General features: G+C 42.0%; 1 protein-coding gene across 3 annotated transcripts in view; it reads left to right on the top strand.

Annotated features, from left to right (window-relative positions):
* PRKG2 (protein kinase cGMP-dependent 2) overlaps positions 1-18152 on the top strand; it is a 79547-nt gene that overhangs the window by 46212 nt on the left and 15183 nt on the right. For all 3 annotated transcript variants that reach the window (XM_087935792.1, XM_026718908.2, XM_087935793.1), the window contains 5 exons: positions 3166-3260; positions 5992-6060; positions 10396-10494; positions 15164-15314; positions 16166-16302. In XM_087935792.1, the coding sequence (XP_087791918.1) occupies positions 3166-3260; positions 5992-6060; positions 10396-10494; positions 15164-15314; positions 16166-16302 (551 nt within the window). The remainder of the gene's footprint in view (positions 1-3165; positions 3261-5991; positions 6061-10395; positions 10495-15163; positions 15315-16165; positions 16303-18152) is intronic.

Here is an 18152-nt window from a genome sequence, read left to right as displayed (position 1 = left end):
TAGTATTTAGGTGGTGCCTGGTTGTGTGTGGCCCCAATTGTTGATTGGGGTTTTGATGGCTGGCTATTAAGTTGTTCGCTGTTATTTCCAAGGTTTGTAAAACGAGGACCCAGATTGTTGAGGGAAAATATCCTCTGTAAACTGCTTAGAGAGTGCTGTAAAGCAATGGTCGCCTACCAGTGGACCGGGGACCACTGTTTGTCTGCGAGAAAATTCTGGTGATTCGCAGAGAAATGTCACCCCTAAAGCACCCCACAAACCAATTAATCCGGGCTGCGTGGGAACACAAGGCTGTGCAGACCACATGGCCCACGGGAACACAAGGCTTATGTCGCTTGCATTGTGAACAACACAAGGTAGTGGACGGAGGGGGAAAGGGGCCGCGGGGGAGGAACTTGCCCCACTCACCCCAGGCACCTGGCCTGGCCACTGGGCTACTTCTTTCTGCTTCTTTCTTCTTCTGCTTTTGGCTGCACACAAGGAAAGCAGCAAAAGTCTTTCTTTCTCTCCCCCAAACTCTGCCAGAAATGAGTCTTTGGGACCCCGCAAGGCATCCTGCTTCAAGGGGCTGATCGGCATGACAAGACTCACAAAGACACATTTCTGGTGGAATTTGGGGGAGAATTTGCTGCTTCTGCTGCTTTCCTTGCATGAAGCCAAAAGTCTCTCTCTCTCTCTCTCTCCCCCTGAGAACAGAGTTGCAGACAGTTCCTGCTATCCCAAATAAAGAATGATCGATCGGTAGGAAAAACGGAGTGGGGAATTTTCCTTCAGACTTTTTGGGGGATTTTCCCAGGGTCTCTGGTCGCGGGATTTAAAATTATGAGCTTGTTGGTTCCTGAGGTCCAAAAGGTTGGTTTCCCCTGCTGTAAAGCACTGTGAAGTGGTGTATAAGTCTAAGTGCCATCCACTGGGCACATAAGTACAACATTTGGCTACCTTTATACTGTATTTGTCACTTGGTCTGGTCTGTTCTTTAAGCAAACAATGCTTTGTGACACCTCTTGATAACATTAGGGTGACTTTAGAAGCAGAGTAATGTGAAAGTGCCAAATATCATTATGAAACAAAACAGCCTAGGAGGACCTGTTTTGTTGGTTCAATCTGGAGAGCTACAAGGATAATATCTGATACATTGTTTTTGCAAAAATCTGGCCATCACGAAAGTTTTCTATAATTGGAACTGATACTAACTCAATAATCTGTGAGCAGCAGAGAACAATTGATTCAATTCAAATTATACTAGCTTGGATGCCACATCCAATTGTTATCCCTCATTCTTTGTTTGATATTAGCTCTGGCACTCTCTGACTCAGCTGCCAAAAATGTCCCAGAAAGAATGCCTTGTCTCCACGAAGAGACTTTAAGAGAATTGATCGCAGCCTATCACTAAGAAGAGACAACCACAAGAGATATACATTCAATTGCAGCCAATATTTAAAAGTCTGTGATTCAGAACCTTGTCTCTGTTTCCCAAAGTCCAGCCTTGAGTTGTAAAATCCCGTTGGAACTCGCCATGATAAAGATTACACAGCTTCCTGGCTCTATCCCTTAATTTTTTTATATATTTTTTTAATTTTAGTTATTTATTTCTCACCATTATCATTTTTACAAATGACTCAAGATGGCAAATGTATCTCAATTTTTGCCTCCAATTTTCCTCACAACAACAGACCTGTGAGGTAGGTTGGGCTGACAGACAGTGACAGGCCCAAAGTCACCCAGCTGGTTTTCATGGCTAAAATATGACTTTTGAACTCATGGTCTCTTGTTTTCTAACCTGGTGCTTTTACTACTACACCAAACTGGCTGTCTAGATCAGTGATGGCTAACCTTTTCGGCACCGAGTGCCCAATGCGCGGGTGTCCCCCATGCATGCCCCCACCGCCCTGCACATGTGCACATCCCCATACATGCACCCTGCTTCCGTGCATGAATGTGCATCATCTGTGCATGCCCCCACCCCAGGGGTGGGATTCAAATTTTTAACAACTGGTTCTGTGGGCGTGGCTTAGAGGTGGGCATGGCTTGGTGGTCATGTGACTGGGTGGACATGGCTTGGTGGCATGTTATTGGCTGGGTGTGGCCAACTCAATATCACTTACATGGAGGCACGCATCTCCTCGCCTGGCCTCTCATGGCTGTGGGGATGCTGCAACAGTCGTAAGCAGGGGTAGGTTTCTACCGGTTCTGTCCACCTCTGTAGAACCGGTAGCTCTGAAGAGCAGCAGACATAGAACCGGTTCTGTGTCTGCTGCTGTTTTGGCGCACACACCCACCCGGGCTCTTACCTGATCTTTATTTCCAGATTTTTCAACTTCAGCTGCCAAACAAGGCACAGCTGCAGTTAAAAAAACAAGAGGGTTGTTTCAAAGGCTGCTTCTCAGCAGGCCGCGTGCTAATGATGATTTACAGGCACACAACTCACAGCGGGCAGGGAAGCTCGTAAATTCCAAACCAGTAGTTAACCTTGTCACATCCCACCCTGGTCGTAAGTGTGAAAAATGGTCATAAGTCACTTTTTTCAGTGCCATTGTAACTTTAAATGGTCACTCCATAGAAGCAAAGTACCAGCAAAGGAGGGGAAAAAAAAAACTCCAGAGAAGTTCCAGAGACAGGAAGTCTAGTCCTGCCAAGAATGTAATAAGGGTTAATGGAGAGGCAGTTTCTGTAAGCAACACCAGAATGTTTCCTTCCTGCCTTCCTTACAGGATTAGGCCAGTAATTTCTTCTAACAACCAGTTCTCCAAACTGCTTAGAATGTTAACAACCGGTTCTAGTGAATAGGTGTGAACCGGTAGAATCCCACCCCTGCCCCATCCCCATACATATGCACGTGTCATCCACCCCCGTGCATGCGCGCACACCTTCCACAGATGCGCCCCTCTGAATGCATCTTGCCCCATCCCCACGCATGCGCCGCAGAGACCCGAAGACCAATTGGCTGACAGGAAGTGAGCACGCGCATGCGCAGCAGAGCTGAGCTGGGGCGACGGTACCTCTGGCACACATGCAAGAGGTTTGCCATCACGGGTCTAGATGGATCATTTTGATGAAGGTAATTTATCTTAATGGATCATTATGATGAACGTTAAGGACGAAGTATGCCTGTTAAGTATATTGTATTTATTTCCGACAAGTAATTAATGGCTCTTCATTTCCTAGGTTAAGGTTACCCAGACTCCGGAAGGGCAGGCCCAGCCTCATTTGATTAAAACGCTGCAGAAAGGAGATTATTTTGGAGAAAAAGCCTTGATCAGGTTTGTTTTAAAATTATTTCTCACTTGGAAACGTTCACATTCACTTCTGTTGTTATTTAAAAATTGGAGGAGCTCAAAATGGAAGACGAGATAAGGACATAAGCACCCAAAGTTGAGAAACACTGAATCAATGTCTTTCTTTATTTCTTTTTTTTAAAGGAATTAACTCAAGTGTTTCTCAACCTTAGGTGTCTGAAGATGTGTGGACTTCGATTCCCAGACTTCCCCAGTCAGCATAGCTAGCTGGGGCATTCTGGGAATTGAAATCCACAAGTCTTAAAGTTGCCTGAACTTTAATATTTAAAGTTGCCTGAACTTTAACACCTTTGAATTAACTAGTATTATAATTCATAGATGACTGAAAGAGCCATCCATGCTACTATTTTCCCCCATGGTCTCTTCCATCCAAATTGTCTATTTTGGTTACTGTACGCTGAATTTTCTGTTTCTGGTCGTTGCAGTTGATGGATTTTTCCAAGCAGTTGCTCTGATACATGGGCACAACAAGCCAATTCTGGACCTATTAACCAACCATACTCTAGTGTGCCTACATGTAGCAGTGAAATGGATTGATGAGATTTTTTGTTGATTTAATTATTTGATTGTTATCTTGCCTTTTTTCATTTCGTGTATATGTAACTCAAGGTAGCAGGCATATATAATATTCCTTCCTCCTATTTTCTCCACAACAGCAACCTGGTGAGATAAGTTGGCTAAGAGACAGTGACTGCCCCATATTCATCCCTGTGGCTTTCTTGTCTAAGGCAGAACTAGAACTCACTGACTCCTCGCGATTGGCACAGAGTCATTCAGCTGATGTTGATATCTAAGACAGGACTAGAATTCATGTGATTGCCACAACCCAGCTGACTTTTATGCCTAAGGCAGGACTAGAACTCACCCTCTCCTGGTATTTGGCCCAAAGTCACTCAGCTGGCTTTCAGGTCTAAGGTGGGACTAGAACTCACAGTCTCCTGGTGATTGGCCCAAAATCACTCAGCCAACTTTCATATCTAAGATGGAACCATGGTCTTATGGTGAGCCTAAAATTACTCACCTGCCTTTCATACCTAGAGCAGAACTAAAACTTACCGTCTTCTAGTTACTGGTTCTTTAAAAATTTTATAAAGTCTGAGAAACATTGTTCTAAACCAACAAAAAAAATATCCCAAAATCCATTTCACTGCTGCACGAATGCATACATGACAATTGTAAGGTCATTTTTTTTTTTGAGAAATACTGCTGTAGAGGAAGAATCAACAATGAAGTAAAATAAAAAAGCACCACAAGCTTGTGTTAAAATTATCCCTATCAGGAACATTTAACAGCACAGATGTAGAGAACCTGCAGAGATGATGAATTGGTTGTTAGGTGTCAACAGTCCTTTTGAACAGGGGAAACAGCAGGGATAGTAATAATGGGAGGATTTAAACTTTGAAGTGGCATTTGGACAAATAGATAATGCCTACTTAGGTAACAAATTAGCTTGTGTGCTTCATCCATTTTTGTTCTGTAAAATCATTGTTAAAGAGATTTTGCAAAAATAGAGCAGATTTTTAAAGATACAATAGAAAATCAAGGTTATGCACAGGCATTTAAGTATCTCGTTGCTTATAATAAATTAATGTGATCCTCTCTAGGCATAGTTTTAGAAGTAATTTTTGTGCTCAAGGGAAACAGACTGCTAATAAGTGTAATCAGATAGTCTCGACTGGCCACAGTTTTGTGACTGAAGCTTCAACAGCGCTGAAAGATGTAATTTCTGATCGCTTTTCACACTAATGACTGTTTCACACTAATGACCCCATGATCATGTGATCAAAATTGGGACACTTGGCAAGCGTGCAACATGATATCCTGGGGTTATGTGATCCCCTTTTGAGACCTTCTGACAACCCAAATCACTGGGGAAGCCAGATTCACTTAACAAGCACATTACTAACTTAACTGCAATGACACATTACTCACTTAACAACTGTAGCAAGAACGGTCATAAAATGGAGCAAAACTCACTTAACAACTGTCTTGCTTAGCAATGAAAATTTTGGGCTCAATTGTGGTCGTTAGTCCAGGACTACCTGGATTTATAGGATTATAGCATAAATCTAAATTCCCATCTGGTCTGTGACTGTCATGCCCTTGGTAGAGACTGACTCTGAGGGAGAGGAGGAACAGCCAACAGGGATTGGAAGTGCGGCTCCGGAGGATGTGGAGGAGGCTGGGGAAGGGCAGAGGCCAGCTGAGCAGTCGGAGGAAGACCCAGGCCCATCCCCTCTCCATCCTAGGGAACACAGGGAGGAGAAGATAAGGGAGAGATGTGGTCTATTCAGGAGGAGAGGGCCTTGGTCCTCTTCATGGGCTGCAGCTGTGACAACTAAATAAGAATATGGACCTGCGTACGGACGAACGCTGGAAACAAAGCATGTAAATATCTCTAGTTTATAGTTCCTCTCTGAGTTTGGCGTCCTTCCCAGTGTGTGTTATCTGTGGATGTCATCCAGCCCATATCTTGCCTGGTTTGTGTTGCTGTTTTCCTTCTTCTTGTAACTGTTTGTGTGGGAGTTTTTTGGCTTCCGTCAAGAATCTTTGGAGGTAGAAAGCAAAGTGAAGGAATAAAAGGGGTTTCGTCTGTTTTCTATGACTGTGTTTGTTTTGTATCCCTACCCTGGGTCATCACAGTGACTTACTTTTCTTATCTAACTAAAACCAATGAATATATTTCTGTTTACAGTGATGATGTCAGGTCTGCTAATATAATTGCAGATGAAAATGACGTGGAGTGCCTTGTTATCGACAGAGAGTAAGTATTCTGTACCGCCGTCTTCTTTCCAGCATCTCTTCTTATTCACCGATATGTTACATCAAGAATGCTTAGGGCTGAAATGAGGATTCATTGGTGCTCTCTGAGCTTGGTTGTTTTCTTGCAGACATTTCATCACCAAACTAGGAATCAGTGCTACTCCTAGATTACCTTGTTTGGGTAATAAAACATCAGCAAAAACAACAACAACAACCAAGCTCAGAGAGCATCAAGGACCTATCAATAGATCAGGAAACACCACCCTGGCCTGCATTGCAACATCATGTCGCAAGATCCTGAAGTTGTTTGTGTTTACAGTACATTCTATCTTGTCCTGAAGCTGTAAAAAAGCAAGTTTTTTGTTGCCAAGATATGCTTGTGTTAGGGAGTAGGGGGTGGGGGTGGGGGGGTAGTTAAGATCATGATTGATGATGATATCTCTTCTAATCCCATAGATATACTGTGAGGATACTTCACAGGATTTAAAAAAAAACAACAACCCAAAGAACATCCAGTTCCCCATTTGGATCATCAAATATTTTAATTACTGCAGAGTGGGCATGCTTTGGCTGCTTCATTAGTCAATAAAGAGTAGCAAACATTGAAATATTTCAAGTAAAACAAAAAAAGAGGAAAGGAAGGCAGTTTGGTGCAGTGGTTAAAGTTCCAAGATAAAACCAGGAGACTGTGAGTTCCAGTCCTGCCTTAAGCATAAAACCAGCTCTTTGGCTTCGGGTCAATCACCCTGGAAATATTAGAAAGAATGCAATGGCGAACCAGTTTTGGAAACCTCTCCAAGAAAATTGCTGGGACTTTTCATGGCAGTCACCAGGACTTGAAGGCATAAAAAAAGGAGGAAATAAAAGGAAAAACAGGCATAGTTGTTTTAAAAATAGGGCCTACAATAGGAATGTCTGGAGATTCACAGTCATCCAGGTCATAGTTGTCTCAAAGGTACTTTAATAGGTATGGAATCTTGTTGACTGCATCTCCGTTCAATTAGATAAGGGGCGGGGAAATATGGCCCTTTTAGGACTTGTGCACTTCAATTCCCAGAATTCATGAGCCAGCTAACTTTCAAATTTTAATTGACTTTTTATACAATAACAGAGTTGGAAGGGACCTTGGAGGTCATCTAGTCCAACCCCCTACACCCGTGATGGTGAACCTATGGCACGCGTGCCACAAGTGGCACGCAGAGCCATTTGTGTGGGCACGCAAGCCCCAGCCAAACTTACCTACACTACCGGAAGTGCTGAAACAGGCCTGTTTTCAGCCTCCCAAGGCTCCAGAGGCTTCCTTCAAGCCTCTGGGAGGGCGAAAACAGGCCCTCCAGAGGCTGAAAATGGGCACTTCCGGTATTTCCGGAAGGCCCATTTTTCGGCCTCCTGAGGCTGCAGAGGCTTCCCTTGAGCCTCTGGGAGGGTGAAAACGGCCTCAAACAGGCTGAAAATCAGCTGAGAGGTACGTGCATGCACAGTGCAGGTAAAGGGGTAGGGCGGGGATGTTGCACGTGTACGCGCAGGGGATTGGGGCACATTGCATTGTGGGTGCCGGCACACACGCGTTTTTGGCACACCACAACAAAAAGGTTCACCATCACTGCCCTACACCATTTCTGACAGATGGCAGTCCAATCTCTTCTTGAGAGTCTGAAGTGATGATTTTAATACAGTGATTCCTCTATACAGTGAAACCATGAAGAACAGTTTAGCTGCTTTGTTGTAAGGCAGGGATTTGTTTCCTTCAGATATATGGAGTAAACTGACATAACAGGAAATGTATAAATATCTAAGTTATTCTCCAGCGAGCTTCAAGCCATATTAATAGGATGAAAATGAAAAACAGCGTGAATTTAAAAAATTGAATTGTAACCCTAGCATGCTAGGCAATACAGTATTTTAAAACATTACTCAAGCATTTCAGCAGATGTTACGTCTGTTTTGCGTTGAACTGTACAGTATTTTGGTACTTAATTGGACAACTATTGATTTCACCATGGCTGCATTTTCTGTTCTTTGATCTTTGTTAGCATTTATATGGTTTTAAATTTAATGTTACTGTTGATTATATATCTTCCTGGTAATATTGTATTTCAAGTGCAACTGGGAAAAAAATAGCTAAAATAACTTTAACGTGGCCCATTTAGTTTTTCTCAAACCCCTTTGATTTTTTTTTCAGTCTAGGCAAAGAAAAAAAGGATGATTTTTATCAGGTTCTTGGTAGCTACATTATACAGCTGTTGATCTGAGTTCAGTTTTGTAGATCCCAAGTTGGTTGGGTCTGTGATAGAGTGATAATTGCCTGCAATCTCCCTCACCTTTGAAAGATGCAGTTGGATTGTTCAGAGAATTAGAATGTGCAGTGACTGCTGTGGGTGATTTTCTTTTTAATAATGGCATCACAAAGGCCAGACCTCTGGATATTTTTCTGTTTAATCACTGCACTGTACGGTAGCAGCCGCTGATGCTTCTGTTATATTATGACTGTTGTTATAATTGTGGCTGGGTTCACAAGTCATGCTAACTTTGTTTGGCTTTGACTGACCATATTCCTGAACAGCTGTTGGGCCTTAGTCAACTAAACATAGTTAAGCAAACCATCTCTTGGTTAATGACTTCAGCCACAGAGTGGTCAACACCTGGAATGCCCTACCCGACTCCGTTGTTACAGCCTCAGCCACCCACAGCTTCAACCTCAAACTGTCTACCGTGGACCTCACCCCGTTCCTAAGAGGTCCTTAAAGGGAACGTGCATAAGTGCACCAGCATGTCTACCGTCCCTGTCTTACTGTCCCTATTTATCTGTATTCACTTCCTTTGTTCATATTTATATTCATATCTATACTTGTTATCTTGTACATGTTTGACAAATAAATAAAATAATAAATAAAATAAAGACTTAACTCAGCCTTACCCTCAGGGAGATGTGTTAGACTACATTTTACCTTATTGGTTGGGAATTCTGGATATTGCAGTGTACTATATTTGTGGAATATCAAATTACGGAAGTCCTTAGGTAGTATGTTATTAAAAAAGGGACAAGTTGATACAAAAAGAAAATAGCAATAGCATTGAGACTTATATGCCACCCCATAATGCTTTACAGGGCACTCTGGGTAGTTTACAATGCTGAAGCATTATTTGCATATTGGCCCCAAGAATCTGGGTCCTCATTTTACAGACCTCAGAAGGAGAAAAGGCTTGAACTGTCAGGATCAAACTCTAGGCCAGTGATGGCTAACCTTTTCAGCTTGGTGTGTCGAAAATCGGGAAAAAGTGTAGCCTTCCTCGGGTCGTGTGTCACTTCAAGAAATATCAATAATTTGGTTTATGACGGACTAGGCTGGGGTGATCACACAGGGCTGTGAAACTTGTCTCCCTGGTCTCAGGGCTGCAGGTGCAGGATGTGGGGATCGGAAGGCCACCTTACAGGGCTGTGAACCTCCTGGATCTCCTTTCCTCCTGTAGCGTTCCTGAGGTAATGAAACTGATAAACCTCAGTTTATGGCGGTTAAAACTGGTTCTCTGCTGCAAAGATCTTGTGGCAGTGGTGACACCACGCCTCCACGCAACAAGCAGGGAGCAGGGATTGGAGCAGAGCACAGGCAGCCTCTAAATGTGCAGGTTTTCCCCACACCAACAGGCGTGTCAGTCAAAGTGCCTCGGCATGTCACGAGTGACATGCGTGTCATAGGTTAGCCATCACTGCTCTAAGCTGTGGGCAGTTTGCTTGCAATACTACATTCTAACCACTGTGTCACCAGGGATCCCAAAACATGGCTAAATAAATGAAAATATAGGTATCACCTGTGTAAAAGAAGATAAGAAGGGCTTTCCAGATGTTGGTGGACTGTTTTCCAGTCCCTTTCAATAGTTATCAGGCTAGCTAGGACACTGAACATCTGGAAGGGTACAAGTTATACTACCCCTACCTCTGTATTTAATGGAGGGGGGAATCTACTAGCAGGTATAATATATATCAGCCTTCACTAACCCCTATCACCCACAGCCTGTCTTCCCCATGGCTGGGCTGGCTATGTGTCTGTGGAGATTCTCAATCATCCAGATCATGGATGTCCTAAAGATGCTTTTCAAGAGGAAACTGGACTTTCTTGGGTTTTTTCCCCCCCCAGAACTGAAGAAGCTTCTTGGGTGAGAAGTGAAACATTTTTAAGGGTGGGGGGGGAACCAAGAAAGTCCACTTGCCTTTTGAAAAGCACCTGGCTACAGATTATGGGATTTAAAATCTTCGTATCTCCATAGAAGGCTGCTGCAATATTTTTTTTTTCCTAGCAAAAGGCTCTGTTTTGACTCCCTTCTGTTGTGTTTGCAGAACTTTTAATCAAACAGTTGGAACGTTTGAAGAACTTCAAGCATACCTCGTGGGTTATGTAGCAACTTTGGCTCGAGATGATGAAAAAAGGCACGCTCAGTAAGTCTTCCCAACTGGTTTCCAAAACTGTAGGGATCAGCAATGTTGTGTCAAATTAGTTGGAATTGGAACCAGTGGGCTTATACAAAAATACACAAGAAATCCTACTACCTCGGGTGTTGCTAATTTGGTAAACCGTTTGTCCAACACTTTGAAGCTTAAGAAAATCAACATGCATGGAGCTTTTGTTTTAGCGAACACTTAAGAATGATAGTTAAAATACAAGATTTTGCTTTAATGAATATAAGATGCTGCCCTTTTCGTTCAAATGTTTTTTTGGTTCAGCAATGACACATTCTAAACCATCTGTAATTTCATATCTGTGTTTCCATACTGCATGTAAGTGACAATTACTTGGCAATTTTTCAAGCTTCCAACATCTTTTCCATAATTCAGCGTCCTCACTTCACCTTTCGCTCTTTACATAAATATGTTCAGTTTGGCTTCCCAGTACAAGAGGATAGGAAACTCTTAAGCACGCAGGTCTCAAATGTTTTCTGGGGTCTTGCTTGCAACCTTAAGCCCAGCATCCTGCCAGTCGATTCCCCTAAAACCAAACAGACTCACCTAAGACCAGTAATTTGTGCCATCCCCCAATGCAGACCCACAGAGGCTGCCAAGAGCCAAGGAAATCAGGAAATCCAGGCAATTTAAATCAATAGAAGGGTTTATTGCAAGCTTAAGCTCTCTACAAAAATCTGAACTACTAATGGCCAAAGGAAATTAGCGGTAGATAAGAATCAATGGAATTCAAGGCTGGTTGGACTTACATCTCTTGTGAGCACGAAGGGACTCGAGACTTTGACCCTTCCTTCAGGCTCAGCCTGGACACCTCCTACAGAGGCTTCTATAATTTGGTTTTAATTCTAGTAAGTGATCCACAAATTCTTTTTAAAACTCCCATATTATGGGTTACTTTATCAATACAGTGCTTTTACTTCTTAGCAAGGACAAAACATGTATATTTCCAGATATAAGCAATGAATTTGATTCCCTATAATCAAGATCATTTCGTGCTGCCTGCTAGGACCATCCCTATTGGAGATGCTGATCGAAACCACGGAGAAGCAGCCATTCTTCACAGCAATTATAGATGGAGGGAGGATCCCCAATTTTAGGCCTGAACAAGATGCTCATCTTTGACCACGCTGGGTGGCAATTCTGGGAAATGTACTTCCCAATAAAGGAAAACATATGTAGCTCAGGGTTCAAATGAGGGATCCTTGGTACTCTCTGAGCCTTGTTTTCTTGCAGACGTTGCATTGCCCAAGTAGGTAACATCATCAGTGCTAGCAAGGAGTGGGGCTTGTTCTCAGTTTGTATTCTACTTCCCACAATGTACTTGTCATTGATTTGGAGGGCAAAACCTTGAAATAATCAATTGCCCAATCAGTCTGGTTCTTGTTTCAGTCCTTCTGATTTTAATCGATTGCAGGTAGTCCTCAACTTACAACCATTCATTTAGTGACCATTTGAAGTTACAACGACACTGAAAAAAGTGACTTATGACCATTTTCTCCACGTACAGTAGAACCTCTGGTCACGACTGCTTCTGACCACGACCAAATCAGGTTCTGACAAAAAAATCCACAACATTTTTGAATCGGGTCACGATTCAAAAATTGGGTGGCGATCAAACACAGCCACGGCCGATACCCTTTCCGCACCGATTTCCCCTTCCACACCATTTTTTTTTTTGTAGGTCTATGCGCAGTCAGTCTCGCTTCCGGTCATGACCAAATCCGGTTGCGACTGAAGTTGCGGAATGAATTATGTTCGTGACCAGAGGTTCTACTGTACGGCTATTGCAGCATCCCCCATGGTCACGTGATCAAAATTCACCCGCTTGGCAACTGGCTCATGTCTATGACGGCTGCAGTGTCCCAGGGTCACGTGATCCCCTTTTGCGACCTTCTGACAAGCAAAGTCAATGGGGAAGCCGGATTCACTTAACAACCATGTTAGTACCTTAACAACGACATGTTTTGCATGGCAAAATAAAATTTCGGTCTCAGTCGTGGTTGTATGTCAAGGACTACCTGTATTCTACTGGTCTGAAAGAAAGACAATTGAGCACTCAGAAAAAAAAGGAAATAAGGTTGGTTTTCCAAAATCCTTTGATTCTTGCTTCATTGCTATAAACTCACAAAAGGCCCATGGGCCAGAGGTGGTATTCAGCAGGGTCTGACCAGTTCTGGAGAACCAGTAGCGGACATTTTGAGTAATTTGGAGAACCAGCAAATCCCACCTCTGACTGGCTCCGCCCCCATCTATTCTCTGCCTCCCAAGTCCCAGATGATTGGCTGGGTCTTACTTTGTTGCTCTGCCCAGGAGAACGGAGCTGGAAAGCAGGTTAGTGGGGTGGGGAGGGAATGGGATTTTGCATCCTCCCTCTGCCATGCCCACCAAGCCACGCCCACAGAACCGTTAGTAAAAAAAATTTGAATCCCACCACTGCCCTGAGAGCTCTAATAAAGGCGAATGACTCTTCATTGAACAAATTACTATTTCAGGCCACGGATGCAGACACACCAGGGAGAGAACGCAATTGATATTTAACGGCTCAGAAATGCTGCTATTTTCTCAGGACTTTAAATAGCATTGTGGGTGGCGCCTGGGGTTCATTTTCCTGATTTTTGACATCCTGAGGGGGAAGGAAACCTTGTAAATTTATTTGGGCTGCTTCACTTTTCCTTCCATCAGATTTTCTTTTAAATGGAAGATTTGCAATTCCTTTTTCACCAATTCGTTCTCTTAAAGTTTTCTCACTCTTTTTCCTACTGTCAGTATGGGTCGTCCTTGACTTACAACGTTGATTTAGTGACTGTTCAAAGTTACAATGGCACTGAAAAAAAGTGACTGATGGCCATTTTTCACACTTAACGACCGTCGCAGCCTCCCCACAATCATGTGATCAAAGTTCAGACCCCGTGGTAACTGACTCATATTTATGATGGTAGCAGTGTCCCCGGGGGTCACTCGATCCCCTTTTGTGACCTTCTGACAAGCAAAGTCAACGGGGAAGCCGGATTCACTTAACAACCATGTTACTGACTTTAACAACTGCAGTGATTCACTTAACAACCGCGGCAAGGAAGGTTGTAAAATGGGGCAAAACCCACTTAACAAATGTTTTGCTTAGCAGTGGAAATTTTGGGCTCGACTGTGGTCATAAGTCGAGGACTACCTGTATTGAATTTCCCATTGAACAGCAAACCTCCATCTTTGTGATAAGTATCTTCGGATTCAAGGCCACTGAAAATACTACAGGGCAATCTAAGCAATCCGATTCTGTTGAGTTAGATCAGTCATGAAGGCGGCTTGTGACAGAAACACAAATCAACTGACAAAAGACCCTCTCCCTCCCTTTGTGGGCTATCATTAAAGGGCAAATTTGCCTCAGGCCCTTTTCTTCTTGGTGTAGCATAAACCTTCTGCATGATGCCTTGAAGAATCATATCCCTAGACCAGAGCTGGCATTCAGCAGGTTCTGACCAGTGGTGGGATTCAGACGTTTTTACTATTCGGTTCTGTGGGTGTGTCTTGGTGGGCATGGCAGGGGAAGGTTACTATAAAATCTCCAGTCAGAGGTGTCATTTGCCGGTTCTCCAAACTACTCAAAATTTCCACTGCCGGCTCTCCAGAACTGATCAGAACCTGCTGAATTCACCACCTCTGATTCTGACCGGTTCTGGAGAAGGTGAGGGTTTCTCATTCTTCCTCCTTGAAACACAAGTTGAAACACAAGTTGAACTGTTGATGCTGCTTGAAAGAAAGAAATGACGAATTATTTCCATGGTTTGACAAGAAAATAAAACAGGTGTGTCTTGTCCAGGTAGACCTCGACTTACAACAATTCGCTTAGTGACCAAAGTTATAACGGCACTGAAAAAAAGGGACAGGATCATTTTGCACACTTATGACCTGTGCAGAATCCCCATGGTCGTGTGATTCACGTGCTTGACAACTGACTCACATTTATGACGGTTGCAGTGTCATGTGATCACCTTTTGTGGACCTTCCAAGAAGCAAAGTCAATGGGGATACCAGATTCACTTAACAACCATGTTACTAATTTAACAACTGCAATGATTCACTTAACAAATGTGCTAAGAAAAGTTGTAAAATGAGGCAAAACTCACTCGACAAATTTCTCACTTAGCAACATAAATTTTAGGCTCCCTTGTGGTCATAAGTTGAGGGCTACCTATAGTCACCAGGAGTTGAGCTTGACTTAAAACAGATCATCTTCTTTTAATGACCCTGTAATCCCTTGAGAGTTGGAGTCTAGGCAACTGAATGGAGCTGAGTGTTTACTGGCTGGATGCCCTTCCTGTCGCCAATGCAGAGTTTTGTTCAGCAGATAAATTCTCATTGTGCCCAGAGAGAGAAATATCCGCCTCTAGCTAGGACCGAAGTCCTAGCCTCCTTATTGTGAGGCAAGAGCTCCACCTTGACTTAAAACAGATGTTATCTTTTAATTCAGAAACATCCAGTTTCTAAACACTTTATCATCAGACACCTTTGATTCAAAGCGAATCCCAGGCATTTTCAGAAACCGTTTTTCTAAAAGCTAACCAACCATTGCAGAATTTCTCACTTGCCAACTGAATCAGACAAAGCATCCTGATAGGTAATTTTTTTTTTTATTTTATTTTTTTTAATGCAGAGTCTCTTTCGTGGATCGGCTTCCTCGCAATATCTCTCTAGAGATGATTCAGTTGAAAGAAAAAGTTACCCAATTTCCTGCCTCCTGCCCTTTTGAGCACCTGGAGATTGTTGCGACTCTGGGTGTCGGTGGATTTGGAAGAGTTGAACTTGTAAGAATTTCACATTTAAACATTTGACTTGGAATCGGGAGGGGTGATTTGATACAGTTTTGTGCTTCGGTTGTCTAAATCTTCCTTTCTTATGATGTTTCTTTTTTCTTTGTCCCTTCTCACAAAATTCTTCAAAGTTTTAACGAGCCTCTTTTGCAAATTTAATAAAAGAAAGCTCCCCAGATCACGCTTTTGGTTTGTTATTGGTATCTCTTTTAATTTCCTAAAAATCTATCTATCTATCTATCTATCTATCTATCTATCTATCTATCTATCTATCTATCTATCTATCTATCTATCTCTATCTCTGTCTATCAGCTATCTATCTATCTATCATCTATACCTCTGCATCTAGCTATCTATCAGCTATCTATCTATATCTGTCTCTGTCTATCATCTATCAATTTATCTATGGTATCTATCATCTCTCTCTCTCTCTCTCTCTCTCTCTCTCTCTCTCTAGTTTATCATCTAGCTGTCTATCTAGCTGTCTGTCTCTATATTTGTCTATATCCGTCTATCTATCTATCTATCTATCTATCTATCTATCTATCTATCTATCTATCATCTATCTATCTATCATCTATTATCTATCTGTGTCTGTCTGTCTCTATCTCTGCCCTGCCTATCTATCTATCTATCTATCTATCTATCTATCTATCTATCTATCTATCTATCTATCTATCTATCTCTGTATATATCTATCTAGTTATCATTTATCTATTGAGGGAGGGTGCATTACATTTTGGATTTACAATTTCATTCTGTTATTCTGAATAATCTGAGAAAGGGAGAGAACTTACTGTATGTTTATGATTCTGACACTATATTTTCTTTGTTGATGGTTTCAGGTGAAAGTTAAGAATGAGAACATAACATTTGCCATGAAATGCATTAAGAAGAAGCACATAGTGGATACCAAGCAACAGGAACATATTCACTCCGAAAAGAAAATTCTAGAAGAGGCCTGTTCACCATTCATTGTGAGGTAATTTTTTTTAAAAAAAATTATTAATATAAACCTATTTCTTAAAAAGAAAAAAGATCACTTGCAAAAAATGACAAGGTCTGGATGGGGCATCACTGTTTCTTCACACTCTTCCAGAAACCATGAATCTCATTGTCACTCCATTCCACAACGCATTGTTGTCTACTGCAATTCCCTTTGGGGTTGTATTTCTTATATGACAATATGTATTTTTGCTTAACAGGAAAGAAATTGAGGATACTAGATTCATTGTCTTTGCCTCACTCATCATATATAGCAAGTTATTGTGTTTAGTGGAGAACTTTTCATGCAAACTTAGGTTGTCCTCAAATTACAACAGGTAGTACTCGTCTTACAACAGTTCATTTAGTGACCAAAGTTACAATGGCACTGAAAAAAGTGACTTATGACCATTTTTCATATTTACAACCGTTGCAGTATGCCCATGCTCACGTGATCAAAATTCAGATGCTTGGCAACTGGTTCATATTTATGACCATTGCAGTGTTCCTGGGGTCATGTGATTCCCTTTTGCGACCTTCTGACAAGCAAAGTCAATGGGGAAGCCAGATTCACTTAACAACTGTGTTACTAATTTAACAATTGCAGTGATTCACTTAACAACCATGGCAAGAAAAGTCATAAAATGTGGCCAAGTTCACTTAACAAATGTTTTGCTTAGCAACATAAATTTTGGACTCAATTGTGGTCGTAAGTCGAGGACTACCTGTCCTGATTTTTCTAGGTTCTTACACATACAAAAAACATTTACTGGTAGAATTGCGTCTTTTCTCAATTGCCCACTACAGGTAGTCCTCTACTTACGATCACAATTGAGCCCAAAATTTATGTTGTTAAGTGAGAAATTGATTAAGTGAGTTTGCTCCATTTTTACGACCTTTCTCTCCACATTTGTTAAGTGGATCACTGCTGTTCTTAAATTAGTAATGCAGTCATTAAGTGAATCTGGCTTCATCATTGAATTTGCTTGTCAGAAGATCACAAAAGGGGATCACATGACCCCGGGACACTCCAATCGTCATAAATGTGAGTCAGTGGTCAAGCATCCAAATGTAAATCATGTGACCATGGGGATGCTGCAGTGGTCATAAGGGTGAAAAATGGTCAGAAGTCGCTTGTTCCAGGGCAGTTGTAAGTTTGAATGGTCACTCAATGAACTGATGTAAGTCGAGGACTACCTGTGTTATCCTCAACTGTAGATGGTTGATTTGAATCTGTATGATTTTTAATAACAAGCTGAATAGAAGGAACACATTTTCTCCTGAATTTCGTGCAACCTCAAATGACAAATGACAAATGACCTTATTCACCAAGTTGGTAAATCCTAGAGAATTGTTTATGAATGTCCTCTTGGTTGGGTTAATCAATATTATGGTCTCATTTTACCCCGAGATTTCATATTTTATTTTATTTGTCAATCGCTTACAAGATAATAGGTAAAAGTATAAACATGAGTAAGAATACAGGAAATAGGTACGAATAAATGGGGGCAATAGGATAGGGACGGTAGGCACGATGGTGACACTTATGCACGCCCCTCACAGACCTCTTAGGAATGGGGTGAGGTCAATAGTGGATACTTTTAAGATTAAAGGAGTGGTGGTTAGAGGATATAACAAGAGTCAGGAAGTGCTTTCCAGGCATTGACCACTCTGTTGCTGAGGTCGTACTTTCGGCAATCGAGTTTGGAGCGGTTTACATCGAGTTTGTATCTGTTGTGTGCTCTTGCATTGTTGCGGTTGAAGCTGAAGTAGTCCTTGACTGGTAGGACATTTTGGGGGTATCAAAAGAATAATTTCAACCATTGAAACGGCAAAACTGACCCATCT

Source organism: Pseudonaja textilis, chromosome 6 (genome assembly GCF_049901715.1).
Source record: "Pseudonaja textilis isolate UNSWEBS1 chromosome 6, rPseTex1.2, whole genome shotgun sequence".
In the NCBI taxonomy this organism is placed as follows: Eukaryota; Metazoa; Chordata; class Lepidosauria; order Squamata; family Elapidae; genus Pseudonaja; species Pseudonaja textilis.
This window is presented reverse-complemented; position numbering and strand designations above follow the sequence as displayed.